Raw genomic sequence first — 21,804 nt, 5'->3', positions numbered from 1 at the left:
GTCCCGTCAGGCACCTATGGATATACGTGACGTCTGTCAACAGCCTTCATAGAAAAAGAGACTTTCGTAACTGCTTCACGCCCGTATTCACAAACATTACTATGAGGTCTCACAGTGCGCGTGGACACACAGGCTGACACACGAACCAATCACAGAGCTCTATTCAACGCTGTGCGTTCAATTTGCTTCTTCACTTAAGCAAGCGTCGTTTGTGAATACGGGCGTGAATCTCGTCATAGCTTCTTGGAGCGAAGCAACTATTTCCAAAAATAAGAAGTGATTGGTAGAGTTCAGATAGTAGTACAAAGGGTACTGAATTATTTTTTATTACTTCAAGTTAGAGACAATCGATAAATAAGTTATTTATAGACTCGCCTCTAATTATGTATTATTATCTAGTGTAGTGTAAGTGCTTTCTGACTTATTTAATATGTATATCATTGACACATTAATGGCTGGAACAGGTAAATAAGAGAATGGAGATAACATCGTTATACTTTTGTTTCTCGATAACGAAGTTCTTCTGACAAATGAAGTAAAGGCCGTTTGCGGTGTTGGTGCCAATCCGATCGCCATTTGATTTGCTCGTTAGCGTCACTCTACATCGGCCGAGCTTTATAGAGTTAGCGACGTCACCTGCATGACGTCACTATACAGTTATGGAATTATTGGCTTTTTGAAGGATACAAACGGAACTCTACTTAGATTGATAAATACGTATGCGCCAGGACACATGACGTAAGTAAATGCGCAATTGCAGTTGACATTTTGTATTTTCAAGACAATAAATCTTTCCAATAAAACTGCTGTAACAACTCTCGATAAGTACCTACTTACTTCAATTTCATCAGCCGAAAGCTCAAGTGGTCATAAAAAAGTAATAAACGTTACCAATTTACAGTACAGGGTGCTTTGTGATTGTAATCACTGTATGGTACTAAAAATATATCGCGCCACCCAGGCGGGGGCTTAATTATGATTTACGACAGCGAAGAGTTCTAAACTCTAGGTATTAAAAAGTAGAGCACCATATAATGGCCGATAAATCACATGTGGAGCCCTGATATACTGGGACCACGTGACCTTTAATGTTTTTAGTTAGGTAACAGCGCAAGAATTAGGAAGCGTTTACACTACGTGCCTGCTACGCGGGAAATATTTTGCAATACTTTTTAGGAAGATAATATTATTTATATTTATTTACTGGCAGTGGCCCGGCGGTTTGTGTACCGATGTAACATACGTCAGAAGTTCAATTCCATCACAATACAATTTTTATGCATAAAATATCAGTTTGCATCAATCTGGATGTTTTGTGTTTGATTGTAGCCACATTATGCATTCCTCAATTTTGTATGTAAGAAACCATGGACCTATAAGAAACATCCATCCATACTAATATTATAAATGGGAAAGTACCTCTGTCTGTCTCGCTTTCACGTCAAAACTACTGAACCGATTTGAATGTTTGGCATAGAGTTTGAGTCCCGTGAAAGGACATAGGATAGTTTTTACGCGCGCGATAAAGTTTTTCTGTTACAGACAAAATTCCACGCGGGCGAAGCCGCGGTAGCTAGTACAAAATAAGTGAGAAATGCGTAGGTACAAGAGATGCGAGTGAGGAATAGGTGTACCAGGGAAGGGTGCGAATGAGTAATGTGTGAAGGATATGTACGGTATAGTATTTATCGTACACAGCTGAATTTCAGTTACGAAACCTCGCTGCTCTGCTACACACCGCTACACATCTTTCGCATATTTTCCTCGCACATCTTCGGTGGAAAAGCGACCTTAGCCCCGTAACGCATTAATGATTTTCTCTCTCACGCTACGTCTCAGAAAGTTTTCGGCAAGCAGTTGCGACAGTTGCTTAATTATTTACCTGCTTTGTTCCCGATTCTCTTGTTTTCTTTAATCAATGTTTTTGCTGAAATTTCGTTCAGATTAATTTCATTTTATTAGATATTCTGAAGATATTATATTGTCTCATACATTTTATGTAGCTGTAACGGGTACTACTATCATCAAAAATGTTTGTGTGTGTCGTAATGACCTGTAGGTTTAAAAATAGCTATAAGTAGGTAATAAGGCGTACAAATTAATATTTTCAGGAGCAAATTTCCGTATACTCGTACCATACATCCTTGTTGACAGAGAAGTCTATTAGGCCCCCTAAATATTAATCATCAATATAATTCATCTGTGTAAAACTGTATCAAGTACTCTGCAGAAGATTGGCACTGGCCTTACCGTTTACGCTGAGCCGGTGGCCCTTGTCTTCTATACTTAATTTTATTCTGTGTTTTGTCTTTATCTTTTGATGAGTAAACGTTCATGTATTCTTGTCGCAGGGAATTCAAGCTGGTGCTGCGGCCAGACCCGAGCTCCGTGTACGCGGAGGGCGTGCAGTTCCACTCGTCATCCGGCCCGCTCGACTACAACACCGCGCAGGTCTACTCGGGCAAGCTCGAAGGTAACTACACTTGTAATTTACTTCTAATGATAGTAATTTATTCATCATAACAATATGCACAGACGACACGTCAAGCTAAACACAAATAAGAAGTTTTTCAGAGAAGAGAAATTAATAAAGTCATAACTCAAAAACTATCAAAAATCGCGGAACACATGGGGTACATATTTATGCGATTAGGGTAGCCCTAGCGATGCTCTACCTCTAGGTTTTGGCTTGATAATTTTTTCGGACAATCTGTTTATACCTACATCCAATGCGCACGCCATCAAGCTCGATCCTCAGTTATTTTCTTTTAATCGCTGCGAAGAAATTTTCGTATATGTTTGCACAAACTCACCAGGGGCTATGATTTTGTAAATCTTAACCTAAAACCGCAAAAGGTTACAAAACCTCCAGACTTTAAAAATAATAGTTGTAGTCATTTCATAAATTAGTCTATCATCAACTAGATTAAATATAACAAAAAATTAACTAAACGATATTTGGACGGCGCGACGGCGCACGCAGGCAACTAATCGGTACTATTAGCATACTACATAATTTTCTAGTGTGTTCGTTAGGATTTGAGCTTTAATGCTTTAATCTTTGACTATTGAAGCTTTAGTTTAGAAATGAAGTTGTGAAACCATTAGCCGGTATGCAAGGTCGACCGATTATTACCTTTTTTTGTTTGGAACCTCTTCAATACACGTAGTATCATAATAGCATTACCAAGTCACGTAATAGTAATTATATCTGATACAAATCCTCGATAGTAATTATCGAATTACACACCTACAATTATTCGAACATTAGTTCAATAAAGATTCGCTGATCTAACTTTTTGCTATACATTATCTAATTACCTACATAGCTACGTTCTTAACTGTTGGATTGATTCCTGTGTTATATAAAACTATTAATTAAGTATAATCTCAGCAGTGATGTAGGATGACGAAAGAGCATTATAATTACCGCGTAAACACAGATAGAAGACAATGAAGCTTCACATAATGGTCCGCGCCTCGTGGGTACCATCAGATGGATAACCGCTGGTTGAGCAACTTGTTTGCAGACTGATTGGGCGATATAGTCTTCGTAATCATTGTGGAAGAAAACTATCTTCCCTAAGTATGCGATACTATACCATAATATGGCAAAAATATAAAGGATAATCGGCTCTACTTTTTACATACCAGTATAAAAGAGAACTGATATAATTAAGTGATTCGCCTTCAGGTTCCTAATTATACTCAGTTACCTATATTAATATTATTTTCAGTTATTTTATTGTTGTGCAACTGCAATACTTTCAAAGTGTTTGCTTTTATGTTCTGGAAAGAAATAGAATGGAATCAAATAATAGTAGGTAGTCATAAAAGTGATTTATTTTCAGCAAATAAGCTTTTAAAAAGCGTTTTTCCACTGTAGAAACGACTCGCTTAAAAAGTGTTCTAACCATGTCTCCAGTGACAAATTCATTACATCAATTCAGTTTCGCTCAGGAGACGCTATCATGTCCTTTTTAACCTAAATCCATTGTCCAGAATCGTTATGTCCGCCGACAAAGTGACAAATGAAACTTCTACTTCTTCAGTATATTCTTACACGTATAATAAGTGAAATGTCGGCTGTTACGCTTTGTTTTTGTCGGCTAGATGGAACCAACCGAGTATAAAGATGGATAAATCCTAATATTATATTGAATTCTCAGAGAAGATTTAGTTGAATAATATCGTAGGATGTGGTAGACGGCCTTCTGTACCAATCCGAGGCAACAAATTGTTTCGGTGATTTCTTCTTAACATTTTTCGCCTTAAAATGCAACTTTTAGTCAAAATTGAATAAAAAAAGAAAGAACATTTAATTTCGATTACTTAACACCTGGTAGGTACGATTACAGACAAATACCTGCATAAAAAAATTCAGTGTTTTGTTATTCCTTTTTTTTTTTCGAATAAAGCATAATTAACATACTTAAAGGACTGATTTTCATCAATAAATCACCGTGCTCCTGGTAGGCACCATACATTTTTTATCAAAATGCACTGCACTCTCCTATTCTGCACAGCACAGTGCACATTCACATTGGTATACTGAATATTATATTACCATGGTCGGATAGTCCATCTCAAAGCATTAACAGCTAGCTGTGCTAGTACCTAATAGGTTCCCAAGTCCCAACATTATGTGTTGAATATTAAATAAAAGAAGAAAGGCATTAATTTAGGAAGAGTTTTTGTTTTCAATAAATTTGAACGATACAAACATGAATATCGCCAAAAAATATTGTAGAATTTCCACCTACGTAAACCTCAGAACAATTCAACTTTGACGTTTCAATAAACATTACCATTCTTTTTAGAAAGAGTGAGGTGCTTTTACGATTAACAATTCGTTTAAAATAAAACCTTTGAAGTTTCCCTCTCCAGGGGTCCCGCTCCGTAATTCGACTGGTCGCAAAAATTACAAGGTAACAAACGGAGCGATTTGTAAATCTCCATTATTACAGTTGCTAAAATCCGTTTTTATGTTGGCCATTTCGGTAATTGTTCGAGCCGCGGATAAAAATTGTTTTCCTTAAAGGGTTACTTTACTCTGCCTTTGTACTGGTTTTCAACCGACTTCAAAAAAAGGAGGAGGTTCTCAATTCGACCCGTATGTTTTTTCAACCGACTTCAAAAAAAGGAGGAGGTTCTCAATTCGACCCGTATGTTTGTTTTTTTTTTTTTTTTTTTTTTTTTTTTCTATGTTTGTTACGCGATAACTCCGCCAATTATGAACCGATTTGAACAAATCTTTTTTCAGCGTATAGGTAATACCTCAAGGGTGGTCCCATTTAAATTTAATAATAAAAAAAACAACCCCCAAGGGTGGAAAATTGGGGATGAACTTTTTTATACGCAATATCTCCGCCGATTATAAACCAATTAGAACGATTACTTTTTTGTTGAATAGGTATTATCAAAAGGGTGGTTTCATGCGAATTTGAAGAAAATATTTCACTCCCAAGGGTGGAAAATTGGGGATGAACTTTTTTATACGCAATATCTCCGCCGATTATGAACCAATTTGAACGATTATTTTTTTGTTGAATAGGTATTATCAAAAGGGTGGTTTCATGCGAATTTGAAGAAAATATTTCACCCCCAAGGGTGGAAAATTGGGGATGAACTTTTTTATAATATACATTAAGAATATGGTCTCAATGTACTGCCTACCTTCAGTGGTAACATCAAGGTAATAATTAGTTAACTAAAAAGCAAGAAATAAGTTAAATTTTATAAAAAAAAATAAAACCGACTCCAAAAAACCTACACTAAAAAGTAGAATAATAATTACTAATTACCTACTTATTTATTAGGACGAATTATTAATATTTATGTAGGTATACCATGATTGATACTTTTGGAGTCGGTGCAGGCAAACTTTACATGTTTCATAATCTTGGCACCGACTCCAGAAGTATCAACCATGGTATACCTACATAAATATTAATAATTCGTCCTAATAAATAAGTAGGTAATTAGTAATTATTATTCTACTTTTTAGTGTAGGTTTTTTGGAGTCGGTTTTATTTTTTTTTGTGGGAGGAGATACTGTTGAATCAGACTTTTTGTTATCAAAGTCTCAAAACAAAAGAAAAGGTCAAAGCGGCCCACAAAGTTTGGGGCGCAATTATGTTTCGGAAAATTACTTGTATCACCTTAACCACGTTTAGGCAACCAAAACCCAATAACCAGAAGGCTTTCTTGCTTGCGAATAAACAATACATAACTTATTAAGCGATCGATCGATCTCTACATCTACTCGTATGTACAGTATGAATATCTATTTTAAGTCACATAGTGTAGCTAGATATATAGCTTGCTCAACAGATGGTTGTAAATGTTTGCAGCTTTCGTAATTGTATTTTGTTAAACACAATCCAATAAAAGGGTTATTGGATTGTGTGAACGCAAGTGTTCCCGTTTATTTCGGTTGGTAAAACAATTTAAACTCGGCAAAGTTCAGTGCACACTGTAAGTGTAGATTGTCTTTTTATTTAGAAAACTATTTGCTTGAATCATGGCTGCATTGTTATTTAACTTTTGGTATAGTTAGCATTAAATAGTTCGTGACACCCAAAGTAGCCAAAGAGTTCGCAATCTCAACTGCACGTCTTTGATACAATTAGAATAAGGTTGTGTTGTCACCTTTTGGCAACTTTGGGTTTCTAAACTATTTGACGCTGACTGTACTAGGTACCTAGACCCAGTTTCTATGGTACGGTTTTTTATTCAAACATCACCTGTTTATAATGGATGTGTCGTTGCCGGCAGAACGCAGCTCTATCGCGTATTGTGTAACGGTTAAGCAAAGCTAGTGCTACACTAGCTATTAGATATAAAAAAAACCACAAACATAAGTAATTAAGTATGATTTAAAATATTGATTTGCTTTGAAAATATTTTATAGTCCGTTAAGTGTAGTATGTTCCGGACAAGCATAGTCGCTACAGTGTTATTAAGCAATTAAATTGTTAGTTTTGCTCATTGTGTGGAACTAGCCCACATTTCGCTTAAGCGTTTGTGTCGCTGTGTCACCCCATTCCCGCGCCTTTGTTTTATAATTACGAGTATTATAGCTTAACTTTGTCTTCGTACGGCTGCATACATTATTCGTTTCATAACGATTGTTTGGATGACATAAGCTGTTAAGTATTTATACAATTAAAATGCAATTACAGTTACATAATATTATTTATATTCGGAAGCGCATAAAATATGACTCTACCTGCCAAATTGGTAGTTTGTTTCAAACTATTCCATTTCCTCAACTTACCTTACTTGACATTCTAGTTCTCCGTAGATGAACTTCTACCATTGTTTATTGGTCTCCCCAATGGACAGCAACACGTTTTTTACAGCTCTACGCGCCTACGTCATTACACCGGCTAAGCGATTATTTTCCACGTCGTTAAAACAAGCAATTAAACATGAGCCCAAGAAAGTCTTACATTCTGTGACTAAGTTAATAAAACGGATTTATGTCCCGCGACCCAGCTGGAACGAACGGCGACAAAGTGAATTTTGATGAAATTACTTCACAAAAGTTTAATGGAGTATACGTCTCGAGTTTTGTTTAACTCGTATTGTATGTATGCGAGAGCCTATCTCCCTACTTAAACATATTGATCAAAGGAATTAATTACCGACTATGCGAAGTAATTTCAACGCATTCCCTCATTGTAATTTAACGAGTAACGATATAAGTTATGATGAAAATTTACGAAGTAGTTTACCTGTTTTATTTCATTGGCATCGTCTGTATTTAATAACCAAGAATGCTATTTATTAATGTTGGTCCAAATTTACGAAAGCACACATTTCATCATTAATAACGTTTTGCTTTTCTTTAGATGAAATTCATACAAAGATCAAATCCCATCGGGGATGACGAGGAGGGTTCCGTCAAATTACACATGGGCCCATTATCAAAAGTCATTTGTTTAATCTCGATCCAGCCGAGCGTTCCGTTCCTTTGATGTTACCTGCCATTCCGGGGAGTCTATAGAAACGTCAAACCTCATTAAAATCGCTCGTCAGGTATTTTGTCCCAGACTGCGCATAGATCGTATTTTCCGCAGTTGATTTTCTTTTATCAGAGAATTAATGAAAGAAAGGTGGAGGGCGAGGTGGGTAATCACTGTTATTTATGAGCGGTTTTCATCCCCCACCCGCGCGACTGCAAGTTGTGATTTTAATTCATTCGCAGTCCCCGGGCTCTTTGCACCTCGAATTAGTTTACATAAAATATTGCCAGCCATTTATTAGACCTTCCCGGGTTGTTTGTATTTCAAAGGCTTATTTAAGTGTAGGACGTCTACAGCAAAGTATATACTGAACAAATTTATAAGTTAATTAATTATGATTTCGTCAAACAACTTTGAAGTTTAGATGAGTAAGTTTATTTTACTTGTTCCAGATGATGAGTCTTCACACGTGTATGGAGTCATCACAGCGGAAGGTCTCTTCGATGGAACTATCTGGACACCAACAGAAGAGTATTATGTGGAACCGTTATCCCGTTACAACGTAGACCATCCTTCCATGCACAGCGTCATATACAGAAAGTCGGATGTTGATCATCCTCATGAAAGCGGAGCCACGCCTTGTGCTTCCCACCTGCTGCACGTCAAAAGAACTCTCGGGAGTCAGGGAGAACTTTTCAATTTCACAAACCTTCCAGATAAAGAATCGTCGCCCCACAACCGCTCTGAAGACCTGAATAGTGAAATACATAGACGCAAAAAGAGATGGCTCCCCGAAGACGAAATGCAAGATGACGAGCCAAAGAAGAACCCCGAATTACCTTTAGATTTAGATGTCCCTTACACCAGTAATAGTGATCCTTTTGACAAGTTCAGCACGAGAAAACCAAAAACTAAAATCGACAAAAGTAACCTCATAACTAAGGTGCGGCTCGATTCTGAAGAGTCGAGACCTAGCAAGCCAAAGACGCACGTCGAAGTGATCAAAACGAAGGCAGGAGTCGTGACAGTCAGTAAAGATATAGTCAAGAAGGAGCCAGTAGGATATACAGTGCTGTCGGCCAACGGGACCGACGACGGCCGCCATGTAAATAAGAGAGCCACGGTAGACCCTAGGAAAACAACTTGTTTAGTGTACTTGCAAGCCGACCACATGTTTTTTCAACGTTACGGATCGGAGGAGGCCTGCATAGAAGTCATGACTCGACATGTACAAAAAGTCAACGCGATATACAAAGTCACGGGTAAGGCCTTGTTACGCTTAACCTTTAGAATCGATTATGGCGTGAGTGGCGTATCTATTAAAAGCGTAATTTTTCTTTTAGACTTCAATCAAGACGGCAAGCCCGACAACATAACCTTTATGATCAAAAGAATAAAGGTTCATACGTTAGACGCATTAAAGGAGCCTTCGTATAGGTTTCCCAACAACTACGGCGTTGAGAAATACTTAGAGCTTTTTTCAGGTAAGTAATTTCTTTATGGGGAGGTATCATTCAATCAGTGAAGCGAACGACCCACTAGGGGCCTATTCACTGAGCTACTACCGTAATAAATACAGGTAATTGAAGTTTTCCACGGTATCTAATTAAAATGTAGATTGTGGAAATTTCTTGGATCTTATTAAATAAAGTTATTTTGATATAATAGCTGTTACCTTCGATCCACCGTCTTATCCCGTAGGATTTGAGGTGAAGGAACTTTGATATCATAAAAGCAAATACCTATTTTATAATTTAATAACTCCGTTGTTTTGTTTATTGCAGAAGAAGATTACGACGCATTTTGTTTGGCATACATGTTCACGTACAGAGATTTTGAGATGGGCACTTTGGGTCTGGCTTGGACGGGCGATCTCAAGAATGCTGGTGGCGTCTGCGAAAAGAATGGGGTGGGTTTACTTTTTGATTATAACTTCTTGATTCTCCTCTCCTCATTACTTTGAACATTTTTGATGTTTGTTGTATTATTACAGCACTACCGAGGGAGTATGAAGTCGCTAAACACAGGCATAGTGACGTTACTAAACTACGGCAAACATGTCCCGCCAGCGGTATCCCACGTCACTCTCGCGCACGAGATTGGTCACAACTTCGGTTCTCCGGTAAGACATTTAAAAAGCTTTCATCATCATATAATGAAGAAGTAATTCTCTTAAGGCATTATCAATATTCAAATTAAATTATGAAAAACGCGTTGGTTGTTCAACAATTCTACTTTATACAGCAATAACCAGTGAATACAAAATATTGGATTAAAAACTGCACGTTTAGGTGTCCATAAAAGGGAATAAAAGAATAAAATCTGATCTACCGGATTAAACGATAGGGATAACTCCTATTGAAACATCACGGACAAAGCAAAGGTTTGTAAAGGGGACGCATTTTATTTTCGTTTGAAAACTGCAAGGATTCGTGGAATGAAAATATTTCCCGTTCTCTGTTTATTTAGTTGTTTGGTTACATGCGGTACGGATCTGTATTTAATTTGTTTTGTTTATATTACTCATTGTAGTTGTTTACCTACTCCAAAAAGTTGTGTTAACATTATTAGGCCATTATTATAAAAATAAATTCCCGAATTCTTAATCAAAGTTCAAGCAAGGAAAAGTCTGTGATTGGCAAAAATATTTTACCGCAAAATATTTTATATTCAATTCTGAAAGCCTTCAATCTGTCTTTGATAGATTTTTGAGCACTGTCTCACGGGCCCAAAAGTAGAAATCTTCATAAATATTTTTAGTAAACGTTTGTAAATGTTTCAAGGTTGTAGTGGTTCGTGATCGTGACTGCTATACACGAAAACGATGGTGATACTTTTTTAAAACAAACAAATGTAACAAGCTGCTGAACAGCTAGTTTCTACTCGGGAAAGTAGTACGAGTTGATCCCCTGGGGTAAGATGATCTTTCGCGATTGTGCTGAAACCACTAACGTCATTTAGTTTCTTTCACTGGTAAAACATAGCTCTGGACACCTCCCCGCCTCAGTCAAATCGTAATGGTGGCGTGAGCGATACATCGAATTTGACGAAAAAAAAGAAAAATTGCGTACTTCTGATCTAAAATAGGCATGACTTTGAGCTTATGTTACTTTTATTCAAACAAAGTTAAATGTAATTACTGTTGTCTTTAGGCTTTCTATTATGTTTAATTTTAATATTTTGGCCATAAAAACATGGCCGCGTACTTGTAGATTATTTTAGCAAATATTTAACAAAAAGTGGGACTTGGGTCAAGATGATCCCTTCCTATATGTACGAGATGATCCCTGGGAATTAAAACAAAAAAGTCAATGGAGTAGGTAAAGGGAAGTTAAATAAAAGAAAGAGAACTTCATATAACTCACCTGAGTCTGAAGAAGATGATTCTGAGTGGCTGTACTGAACAGAAAAATTTTCAAGCGATACCAAGGGTGACGGATGGATAAAATGTTATGCATGTGGAAAATGGGGCCATAAAGCATGTGCTGGGGTAGAGGGTGATGAAGCAGGTGAATTTATTTGTAATATATGCAACACAGCTTCAGTCAAAAAGCGTTTAAATTATTTAAACGCTTTTTAGCAGGTACTAAGAAAGAATAACTTATTTTCGTTATTAAATTCGTAAATGTTTTTCTTTTCTAACTTTTTAACGATTTGTTCGCATAATTAGGTACTCCGAAAGGAATACAACCAGAAAAGAATAGATCATAGAATAGAATCATAGGGATCATCTTACCCTTACCTGGGGGATCATCTTACCCACAGGGGTGTACAAGATGATCACTTTGTAAGGTTTTGCAAAAAATGAAATATTTTAATGAAACCTCAATTAATTTCTGGTTTTGAGTATAAGGAAAGTTGGATAGATAAATATACTAGTAGTAATCGTCTTTATTTTTGGTTTATCTTGAAAAATATGTATTTTACAGCGATTCCCGCTTAAGGGGATCATCTCGTACTACTTTCCCCTATATTTGTCTAATTAAGTACAACATGTTTAGCAAAATATGTATTTCGAATTCAAAAGTCCACCTCAAAAACCCGCAGTAATTGATTGTGCATTTGTCATGCGGCGAGTGTGGACGCGAATACTACCTAACGTGTGGTGGCAAACCACTATGCTACTCTAAGCACGGCAACCGCAAACTGCGGGCAGGTATCCTAGATCTGACTCGTGCCTGTTTTGTATGGTTTGTGAACCTGATGGTGACCTTATAAGATCTGATCATCCATTATGTTGTATGTGACAAGATGCTACTTCATTGAGATAACAGATTATCCTAATACAATCTTCTTTTTAGAATTAGAAGAATGTTTTTTCCATGATTGTGCGCTAAATAAGTTTTTTTTTCCAGCACGACCCTGAGGTGTGTACGCCATTCGGCGAAGACGGCAACTACATAATGTTCGCACGCGCCACCAGCGGCGATCGGAAGAACAACAACAAATTCTCGCCTTGCTCGCTCCGCGCTATAGACCCGGTGCTCAACAACAAGGCGCGTTCTCCGAAAGGCTGCTTCACAGGTTACCTTAACCCTTTTGTCATACTAAACTGATATACCTAACGGTGACAGGCGAGGATGGTAACAACAAGGCGCGCTCACTGAAAGGCTGCTTCACTGGTTACCTTTGGCTTCACACAATGACTTCTTTTTCTTAGCAGCTTATACAGGGTGTTTCTTGTAAAGAGTCAAGCCGGTGCGAGGCGATACTTAGATAGGTATCGTAACTAAATTTTCCACTTGTGATGGTTGATCCCATCATCTGAATTCTAAAGATTAATTAGATCTAGATCTCTTGCTTCAATATTTAGTTCTTTCTTACGTTGAACATACAGGTCTTCTCCATATTCACATGTGGAACACAGGTTTACTTTCGTCGTAAATAGTTGAAGAAATAACGTCATCTTCACTTTCCAGAACCTCAACCAGCGATCTGCGGCAACGGCGTGGTGGAGGAAGGCGAGGAGTGCGACTGCGGCTGGGCCTCCGAGTGCACGGACGTGTGCTGTCGGCCGCAGGCGCCGCGCCCCCACTATAAGCCCTGCACGCTTACAGAACACAGCGTCTGCAGCCCTAGCCAGGTACGAACGTATCCTTCGTGGATCATTGTGGTCAGACATTTTTGATGAGCTCTAGACGACTGGACTACAAGTACTGCACGCTTATTGAACACAGTGTCTGCAACCCTAGCCAGGTGCGAACGGTCCTTTGTGAATCATTGTGGTCAGTCATTTTTGATGAGCTCTAGAGGACTGAACTACAAGTACTGCACGGTTATTGAACACAGCGTCTGCAGCCCTAGAAAGGTACGATTACCTTTGTGGAAACAGCAGAGACATGGCTGAAGTAGATACACCCATTTCGGTTTCGCTCTAGCCGCTTGTTAATCCAGATCTGGTTTCCGAAACAGAGCGGGGTTATTTATCGTGGTGTCCACTAATCCCGATGATCTTAACCAGAGCCTGACAATAACGTGGGTGGGACTGTAGAAATATCTAGGTGAGAGATCATGGGTTCGCAAAGACATAGTGAGTTGATTTCATATTCTCTGCACCAGCCGATTCATCGTCCCAGGGCGGTTTTAGTGTAAAACTGTAAAAAGTCAATTGTTCGGATAATGTTGCCTAAAGATTACCTATCATAGTTTCAGCTAAATATTTTCTCATTCCCAGGGTCCTTGCTGCACCGCCTCCTGCACGCTCAAGTTCGGCGACAAGTGTCGCTCGGACAACGGCTGCCGCGACGCCGCCCATTGCGACGGCAAGCGCGCCGCCTGCCCCGCTAGCCGACACAAGCCCAACCGCACGCGCTGCGACAAGGAGCTGGTTTGCTACATGGGAGTAAGTTTTACCAATCAGCTATTCATAAAGTAATTAAATGGACCTTAATAAAAAAAATACGCTATATTGTTAACGGACTCGTTTACTGCAGCTAAGCTAAAATGCTTTGTTACAAATATTTTAACCAATCACATTGTAATAAAAAAGGCTTTGCGTAACGGATACGAGACTGCAGGGCTACTCCAAAACCTTACGTTAAACAGTTTCGGGTCCATCTGTCACAGTCGCTCACGCTGACAACTCGCTTTGCGTGAGAGGGAATGGCAACATTCTTCAGATAACGTTTTTACGAGGGTCACTGTTGTTACGGTTTGCGTATACCAGACTGCTACAGAATAATTGCAGTTACTTATAACAACCCGTCTGGCCAGCGTGGGGAGTGTAGGCCAAATCCTTTTGTCTTGTTGAGACTAAAATGACTTGATGATGATGACTTATAACAAAGCAACTCATTCTTATCTGTCTTTACAGGAGTGCACGGGCTCCATCTGCCTGGCGTACGGGCTGGAATCGTGCCAATGCGCGGCCCGGGCGGACGACGCGCGAGCGGCCTGCGAACTTTGCTGCCGCAAGCCGGGCGGGCCCTGCCTGTCGTCCTTCCACTGGAACGCGCCGCCCTATGACGTGCCCGACATGTATGCTAAACCGGGCACGCCTTGCAACGATTACAACGGGTGAGTACAAATAAGAGATGAAAGTATTCTATAGGGTGTGTTCACGATAGCGCCGGAGCGTAATGGGAAGTGGACTGATGCTGCCGCAAGCCGGGCGGGCCCTGCCTTTCCTCGTTCCACTGGAACGCGCCGCCCTATGATGTGCCCGACATGTATGCTAAACCGGGCACGCCTTGCAACGATTACAACGGGTGAGTGCAGCTAAGAGTTATTCTAACTGAAATCATCATTAGGGTGTGTTGACGATAATGCCGGAGCGTGATAGGATTTGGGCTGAAGTCGTGCTGCCGCAAGCCGCTTGCCGGGCGACTGCTCTTCCAACTGAGCTACTTAAGGCGATTAGAGTCCTCAATGACCTTGGGCGTTTGACCTTCACGCCGCGCGAAACACCCGCGCACCCCGCACGAAAACTCCGATGTGACACCGATCAAAATTACACGGGCATAGGTAGATACAGAATAGAAGCTCTTTTTCCATGACATTACTGCCTATTATTTTAAACTTGAATTGATGAACCTTGATGTCGGTGTCATTTAACTCAGGCGTAAAGGTATTTAATAAAAATAACACAATCCATGAACATTTTGTACGGGATATTTTTTATTTATTTTATAAAAAAATTATGTAAATTTTCTAATGTTTTTGTCTGTTCAGCCGTTCTCGAAATTTGAACACATGTAATATGTAAGTAACTTCGGGTGGAATCTTGCAAGCTGAATTTGTTAGACCAACTTCCTGACGACAACTGTCGGTATTGGAACACATAGTAGTATTGTCTATCTATGGTTTAAAAAAGCAAATGTTTCTTCTTTTGTCTATTGTCATTCTCTTTGTGTCACTTATGAAGAATAAACTGAAAATGTGTTTAATCTCTTCTTTTTATTAGAAATCCTTCAACAGCTGATTGAGTTAAAATTTTGGATATACATGTAATTCGGATGACAATGCAATATTGTGATGACATGGAGTCGATCTGATGATAGAGCTGGAATGCCAGTGGCCCCATAGCAACTCCGGGATTAAACGATTCCATCGAGTTTAGGCTCGTTTGATTTGTATTTATTTATTTATATAAATATAAGTAAGTAATATTATGTAAGCTACTTTAAAAATCACGAACCTACCTACTTCAATTCTCAAAGGCAAACAGGGTCTGATGATGGAGCTGGAATGTGGCCGTAGGAATAGGCTAGTTTCTTAAAAAAACACTTTTAGTCCGTCAATTACACTATCAAAAAATATTGGACACGGGATATTTTTATTTGTCAACAAACAAGTAATTACGAAGTTATGATGCGATGAAATTCCGCGTGACGTCACAAATCGCAACAATTTTAAGAACGCCTTAACGTCATGGGCCTCTTCTGAACTTTGGCGCGATTTATCTCCTTAAATTTTCATAAGTTTAAAAAAGTGAAAAATACATTTAAAGTATTTTTTGGTAAGTTGACCGACGGACTAATTCAAACTCTTGCTTTACCCAGGAAACATCCCTATTCTTCGAAATTATTACGAGCTACATAACGAAAAATCTTTGCTACTACGCCGCAGCAAATTCCGCATCATAAATAAAAAAACAAATTAAAAGAAAAAACCTTTTTTTTAAACAAGTTTTTGTATGCTAATAATTTTAGTTTCATGACATGCTCCCATAAATTCATCATCTTATAAGAGGATTTCAGTTTTTATCGACGAAACTTTTTAATTATTATAGCCTATAGGTACGTTTCATGGTTAGGTTATTTAGGAAAGTTTATTTGCACTTAACATGAAAAATCTGGTATCAATATACTGTGTACCTATGCACCTTCAGTGGCAACAACAAGGTCTATTGAGTACCTATAGTCTACTAAAGCCATGAAATAAATTAATTTTCACCAAAAATTAAAACCAACTTCAAAACGAATCACCAAAGGGTAGGCTGTCACCGACTCCGAAAATATCAATCATGATATACGGGCATTTGTAATCAGTATCCACATTTTTTAATAAGCTCTATAGAACAATTTAACAATACCACTTTATCTTATTTTTTTTAACTGTGGTATTTTCGCGAAGAAACATATTGAAAATCTAATTCTATGGCCCATTTGCGCCGAGCCTAAGTATGAACAATATAAATTGTTTTCTTCACGTAAATCGATTAAGTTACTGATTCTGACTCGCTCCTAATTTGGATACTGATTGCAAAGGCCTAGTTAAATAAATAACGGAATATATTTTCAACTTTTACTTATCTAGTGCCGTTATTTTTTGGAGTCGATTTTTTTACACTAATAGATTCTATTTAGGTAGATAATAGCGTCCGAGCATGCCTTAATTCAATCGTATCGTCTGACTGAACGTGCTCTATGAACAACTCTGACATAAAAACTATTGTCAAACAAAGACTAGGTTGTACCATCTTATTTTAAATTTGACAAAAGTCAAAAATCTGTCAAACTCCATACAAAAAAACACCGGTTATCGCCAAAGCTACGGTCAAAGTTAGGTCACGTCAGGTGGTGCAACTCAGCCAAAGAAAAAATTCATTTTGATCGCTAATGTCAGTTTGCAGCGAGTGACACAACCTCCCCGTCTGAAGGCCAGCGGCCGACTGCCGCCCGCACCCCGCGAAGGCCCCCTCAACAGCAAAACGTTCGGAATTTATCAAAAGTAAAATTTATGAATGAAAGTAATGTTCGATTGAAAAACGCAACGTGTCATTTAAAGATTAAAGAATTCCTAATCATTTCGTGCAAAAATCTTTTAAATTAACATAGCCGTTTTGGAGGAGTAGGGAATTTAAGTAAAAAATCGATGTCCCGTATTTATTTTTTTAATCCAAAACAAAGAGACGTAGCGAAAATTCAAACGTCACAAATGTAGTCCTTGAACTGTTGTATAACATATATTTTTTTCAACTATTTCTGTCCAGCAGTAAAAGAGGAGTAGGCTTTACAAAATGCCCATTTGACGCGGATTGAGGACTCTAATCGCCTTAAACACTGGATGAACCTGTCGTTATTTTTATTATATAATCTCACGTGGAATTTCAATGAGGTAGGTATCTCTGGTGGTGGTCTGGTCGAAGTAAGCGCTAACCTGCTATATAAATGCAAATTGACGTTCACCAGTTGGCGCCAATGTCTTATGCTGGATTTCTATATTCAATCCTAATCCAAATTGGACGGATTTGGATTGTCAACTGTCAAATTTTAATATGTTTTTGGCCAAAATATCTGCGGTTTTTGATGTTTTTACATTTTTATATTATTTATAAGACTTAAACAATATTAAAGTGTAAGTAAATGCATCGAACATTTTGGAAATATAATCTAAAACTGAATTCAATTTGACAGGTAATCCGGATTTGGACAAGGATTGAATATAGGGAACGGGCGTTAATAATCATTTTTTTTTCGGTTTTATTGAACGCGATATCAATTTGTGAATTAGAATTATGACAAAAACTAATAAGTCCGTATCCCCCGCAGCTACTGCGACGTGTTCCAGCGCTGCCGGGAGGTGGACCCGTCGGGCCCGCTGGCCACGCTGCGCAAGCTGCTGCTGTCGGACGAGAGCATCGCCGGCTTCAAGCGCTGGGTGCTGCGCCACTGGTACGCCGTGCTGCTCATCCTGCTTGCCGTCATCGCGCTGCTGGTGAGTCATCATCATCCTTTCAGCCACAGAACTTGCTGTACATAGGTCTCCCCCAGGGATGTTATGGAAATCCGAAATAAAAAAATATCCGAAACCGTAACCGATTCAAAAGTTTCGGATAGTTTCGGATGTAAGCAGTTTAAATTGTTTTTTGTATAGCATTATTTATGTAAAGGCATAACAGTCTGGTTTACCTTTATAATGCCATCTAGTATCGATTTTTATTACTTTTATTCGATGTAAAGTGTGCGGCCATGAATGAATCGTGTTGGACAACTATTACAAATTGCATTCTAAAGCACAGATACCCGTAACCGTAACCGAAACTTTCGGATATCCGAAATAAAAAAATATCCGTAACCGTAACCGAAACCGAAACCGATATAATATTATTCCTATATCCGTAACCGTATTCATAACCGAAACTACATATCCATAACATCCCTAGTCTCCCCCAATGGCTTCCACATCACACGGTTGGTGGCGGCCTGCATCAAGTCACATCCAGCTGGTGAGTGCTGGAGAGCTACTCCAAAACGTTGCTCACGGTTACGGACGGGTGATAGACCCGTTCACTGTTGTTCATGCCGGCATTCTGGCTTTGCGTGAGAGGGATAGAAATATTCCAATCCAAACTTCGGATAGCGTTTTTCGGAATAACCCCGTTGGAGCGGGCTCGTTCCGACGTTGCTGTCGCGTCCCGTTTTTCTGTATTTTTTTGTGACAAGGAAAAGGACTTCGCCTTTTTGTCTACAATTTGATTTGGGAATTCATGATGAAAGCGAAGGTTATGTAATAATTTATGTTATTTAAAATTTTGTTTTCTTTTTATTAGCGCTGCTGCTGCGTCCTAGACGCTGGCATAAAGATTGACACTAAACATTAGTGTCTTTAGTTTAACAGGTATATTACACTTGACGCGAATGTAAGCTTGAAGTGTGACACGATTGTTAAGCTCAGAGTTGGTTCCTTTACATTGAAAAATCCTTCATTAAAGCGCTTCATTATCATGTGCCTATGTAAAGGTTACTTTAACACGTTATTAAAATCACTTGCTAAAATATCGTTATGTACACATATCGCTCGCTATCGTAGGTAACCCAAGTAAAACTTCATCCTTCCTACCCTCAAATCTGATTTCCTTTCATCGTATTTACGATTACAAACAATAAATTGAAGATTCTAATACCTAGGTAATATGTTTCCAGTTTGCAAGCACACGTTTCTTCGGCCGGCACGGCAAGAAACTCAAGTCCGTCACCATCATACATTCGTCCACCACTGAAACCGTCCGCCTGCCCGACGCGGCCGACCAAGGCCTCATTGTACATACAGCTGTAAGGTAAGCAAATGTTTGGGTTTACCAAAAAAACGTAGGTAGTTATTTGGTACGTACCTACAGTTGGATTATTTCCCCATTCAGCACTATAATTTTATATTTCATATTTTCCAGGTCGAAAGTTCCTCTTAAAAAGAAAGTAGCCTTACGCACACGCGCGTATCGCAACAAGAAGGACCTCAAGAAATTAGGGGACAAAGCGTCTCCGTCTCACAGTGCCAATAAAAAGAGAGTAAGTTTTGAAAATATACAGAGATATTACAATAAGTTAAATACGTTACATAACACTGGTTACTTACACAACTTTATTTTTTCAGAAGCCAATTTCTCAACCGAAACAAGAAGAAACCCATAAGGTTACTAAAGAAAGTACTGCAATCGTAACGAATGCAGAGGGCAAATCCCCGAAACACGTGATATTATCCAAACACAAAGGCAAAGTTAAAAAGCGGAAAACGAAAATGAAAAAGGAGACTATAGACTACAGTTCCATGCAAAAGCATCCCTCGTCCCCCACGAAGGACACCGAAGCTCTGACCAAGGTGCAAAAATGGTTACTGAGCTCACCGCAGCCGACGGTCATCCCCAAGTCGAAGTCCATCCCGGTCAACCTCACCGACCGCGCTCACAGGCAGGTGCAGAAGGGCACGCGCAAAACCCGGCCCTCGAAGAGCGCCACGAACCTCCTCACGGGGGAGAAGGCGAGGCTGCAGGTCGTGTTCAAGCCACCCTTCCGGTTCAGTGTCAAAATCTGCAAGAGCGACAAAACCAAAGTGGTCCTCGACAAATCTTCCAAGCCCGACGTGGACAGGAAGCGTCACGAAGCCCCGCCCGCGCAGACCATCTCCGCGGAACTCGCCAAATCCAGTCCATCCAGTAAGCACCAGAAAAATTCCAACTCGACGAGGGTCGACAACCCCGCGCCCGGCCTCCCGAAGCCGGACGCGGCGCCGGCGCCCGACGGCGGCGACCACGGCTACGCCAACCTGCTGCCGCGCAGTGCCAGCGACTGCAAGCTCGCCCGGAAGCCGCTCGAGGTGAAGCTGCGCGCCGGCCACCGCAAGAGCAACTCGGTCGGCCAGCGCCGCGACACCACCGACAGCCGCCAGAACCTCATCGCGCCCGACGACGACCACGCGCACGTGTACGAGAACGTCGCGCACGACGCGCCCGCGCCCGCCTCGTGCCGCATGCCGCGCCGCGCGCCGCCCGTCGCGCGCCAGGCCTCGCACCCGCACCTGCCGCGCGCGCGCCACCACCGCCGCCGCGGCAGCAGCGCCGAGCTCGACCACTTCTACAGCGTCATCGAGTCGCTGCGCCGCGGGCCGCACGCGCCCGCCGCCTCCGACGCCGGCTCGTCGGGCAGCTCGGCGGGCGCGGCGCTGCGGCGCCAGCTGAGCGAGGCGGAGCTGGGCGCGGACGCCGTGCGCGGCTTCCAGCTCGTGGTGGGCAAGAGCCGGCTGAAGCGGCAGCTGAGCGACAACGAGCTGTGCCGCTCGCGCGTGCGGCTGGCGATGCCGATGTCGGCGGGCGCGGAGCCGCGGCAGGCCTTCTGCTGGGCGCCGGCGGGCCGCCAGCGCGGCGCCTGCACGTTCGGCGAGCTGAAGCACGCGGCCCCGAGCGCCGCCGAGCCCGCGCCCGCGCCCGCCTGCCCGGCGCTGCCCGACTGAGCGCGGGCGAGGACTCCGTTGATGTGTATATTGTGAGCGAGTCGCGCGTCGAGCGATGTAAATATTGTAATTTGCTTTTTTATATTAAGACTAATGTAACCTGCCACTGAAACGGACCATTCCTCAGTCTTTCCGGGGACATATTTTTTTATGAATTTATCTTTTATTGTTTGGGAAACGGGACGCGTGTTGATGATGTCGAGCGAATACTCATAACATGATTGTGCGATCGAACCGAATACGTAAGTATTTGCCCAACCTAGGTATAGATTTTTTCCAACGTTGATTTTGTTGCTATTTTATATTTATTTTAAAACCCTCAGCCCCGTGACCCGCGCCACGTGACTAGCAATGGTCTCGTTTCACTGAATGATCTCTATAAATGAATCTCTATTTTTTCTACATGCTATGTATTGTACAAATTTACTCATACCTGTGTAAAGTGTTCATGTACGATTACTTTAGTATTTACTTTAGCATTTCTTTTTTATTTCAATTTAACGATTAAGTAACTATTTTTTATAATTTTAAGCCAATATTGAACAAATCAAGTGATTATTATTTTTAACTTTTGTAACATTTTCTTATGATTAATTTAGATAGTCGTCAATTAACGTGTCAATATTTCAACTAAAATTAATTATCAGATACACCGAACTAATCAGAA

General features: G+C 40.2%; 1 protein-coding gene across 1 annotated transcript in view; it reads left to right on the top strand.

The window, feature by feature from the left end:
- The window catches only part of LOC135074145 (uncharacterized), a 43,956-nt gene extending 22,819 nt beyond the window's left edge, over window positions 1–21,137 (top strand). The window contains exons 3-15 of the mRNA XM_063968452.1: window positions 2,352–2,473; window positions 8,423–9,232; window positions 9,314–9,454; window positions 9,755–9,879; window positions 9,964–10,092; window positions 12,326–12,494; window positions 12,890–13,053; window positions 13,645–13,812; window positions 14,284–14,486; window positions 17,963–18,128; window positions 19,337–19,470; window positions 19,582–19,699; window positions 19,785–21,137. Of these exons, the coding sequence (XP_063824522.1) occupies window positions 2,352–2,473; window positions 8,423–9,232; window positions 9,314–9,454; window positions 9,755–9,879; window positions 9,964–10,092; window positions 12,326–12,494; window positions 12,890–13,053; window positions 13,645–13,812; window positions 14,284–14,486; window positions 17,963–18,128; window positions 19,337–19,470; window positions 19,582–19,699; window positions 19,785–21,137 (3,802 nt within the window). The remainder of the gene's footprint in view (window positions 1–2,351; window positions 2,474–8,422; window positions 9,233–9,313; window positions 9,455–9,754; window positions 9,880–9,963; window positions 10,093–12,325; window positions 12,495–12,889; window positions 13,054–13,644; window positions 13,813–14,283; window positions 14,487–17,962; window positions 18,129–19,336; window positions 19,471–19,581; window positions 19,700–19,784) is intronic.
- The last annotated feature ends 667 nt before the right edge of the window (window positions 21,138–21,804 follow it).

The sequence above is a fragment of the Ostrinia nubilalis genome, chromosome 8 (assembly GCF_963855985.1).
Source record: "Ostrinia nubilalis chromosome 8, ilOstNubi1.1, whole genome shotgun sequence".
In the NCBI taxonomy this organism is placed as follows: Eukaryota; Metazoa; Arthropoda; class Insecta; order Lepidoptera; family Crambidae; genus Ostrinia; species Ostrinia nubilalis.
The sequence above is the reverse complement of the archived record's forward strand: the minus strand, read 5'-3'. Positions and strand labels throughout refer to the sequence as shown.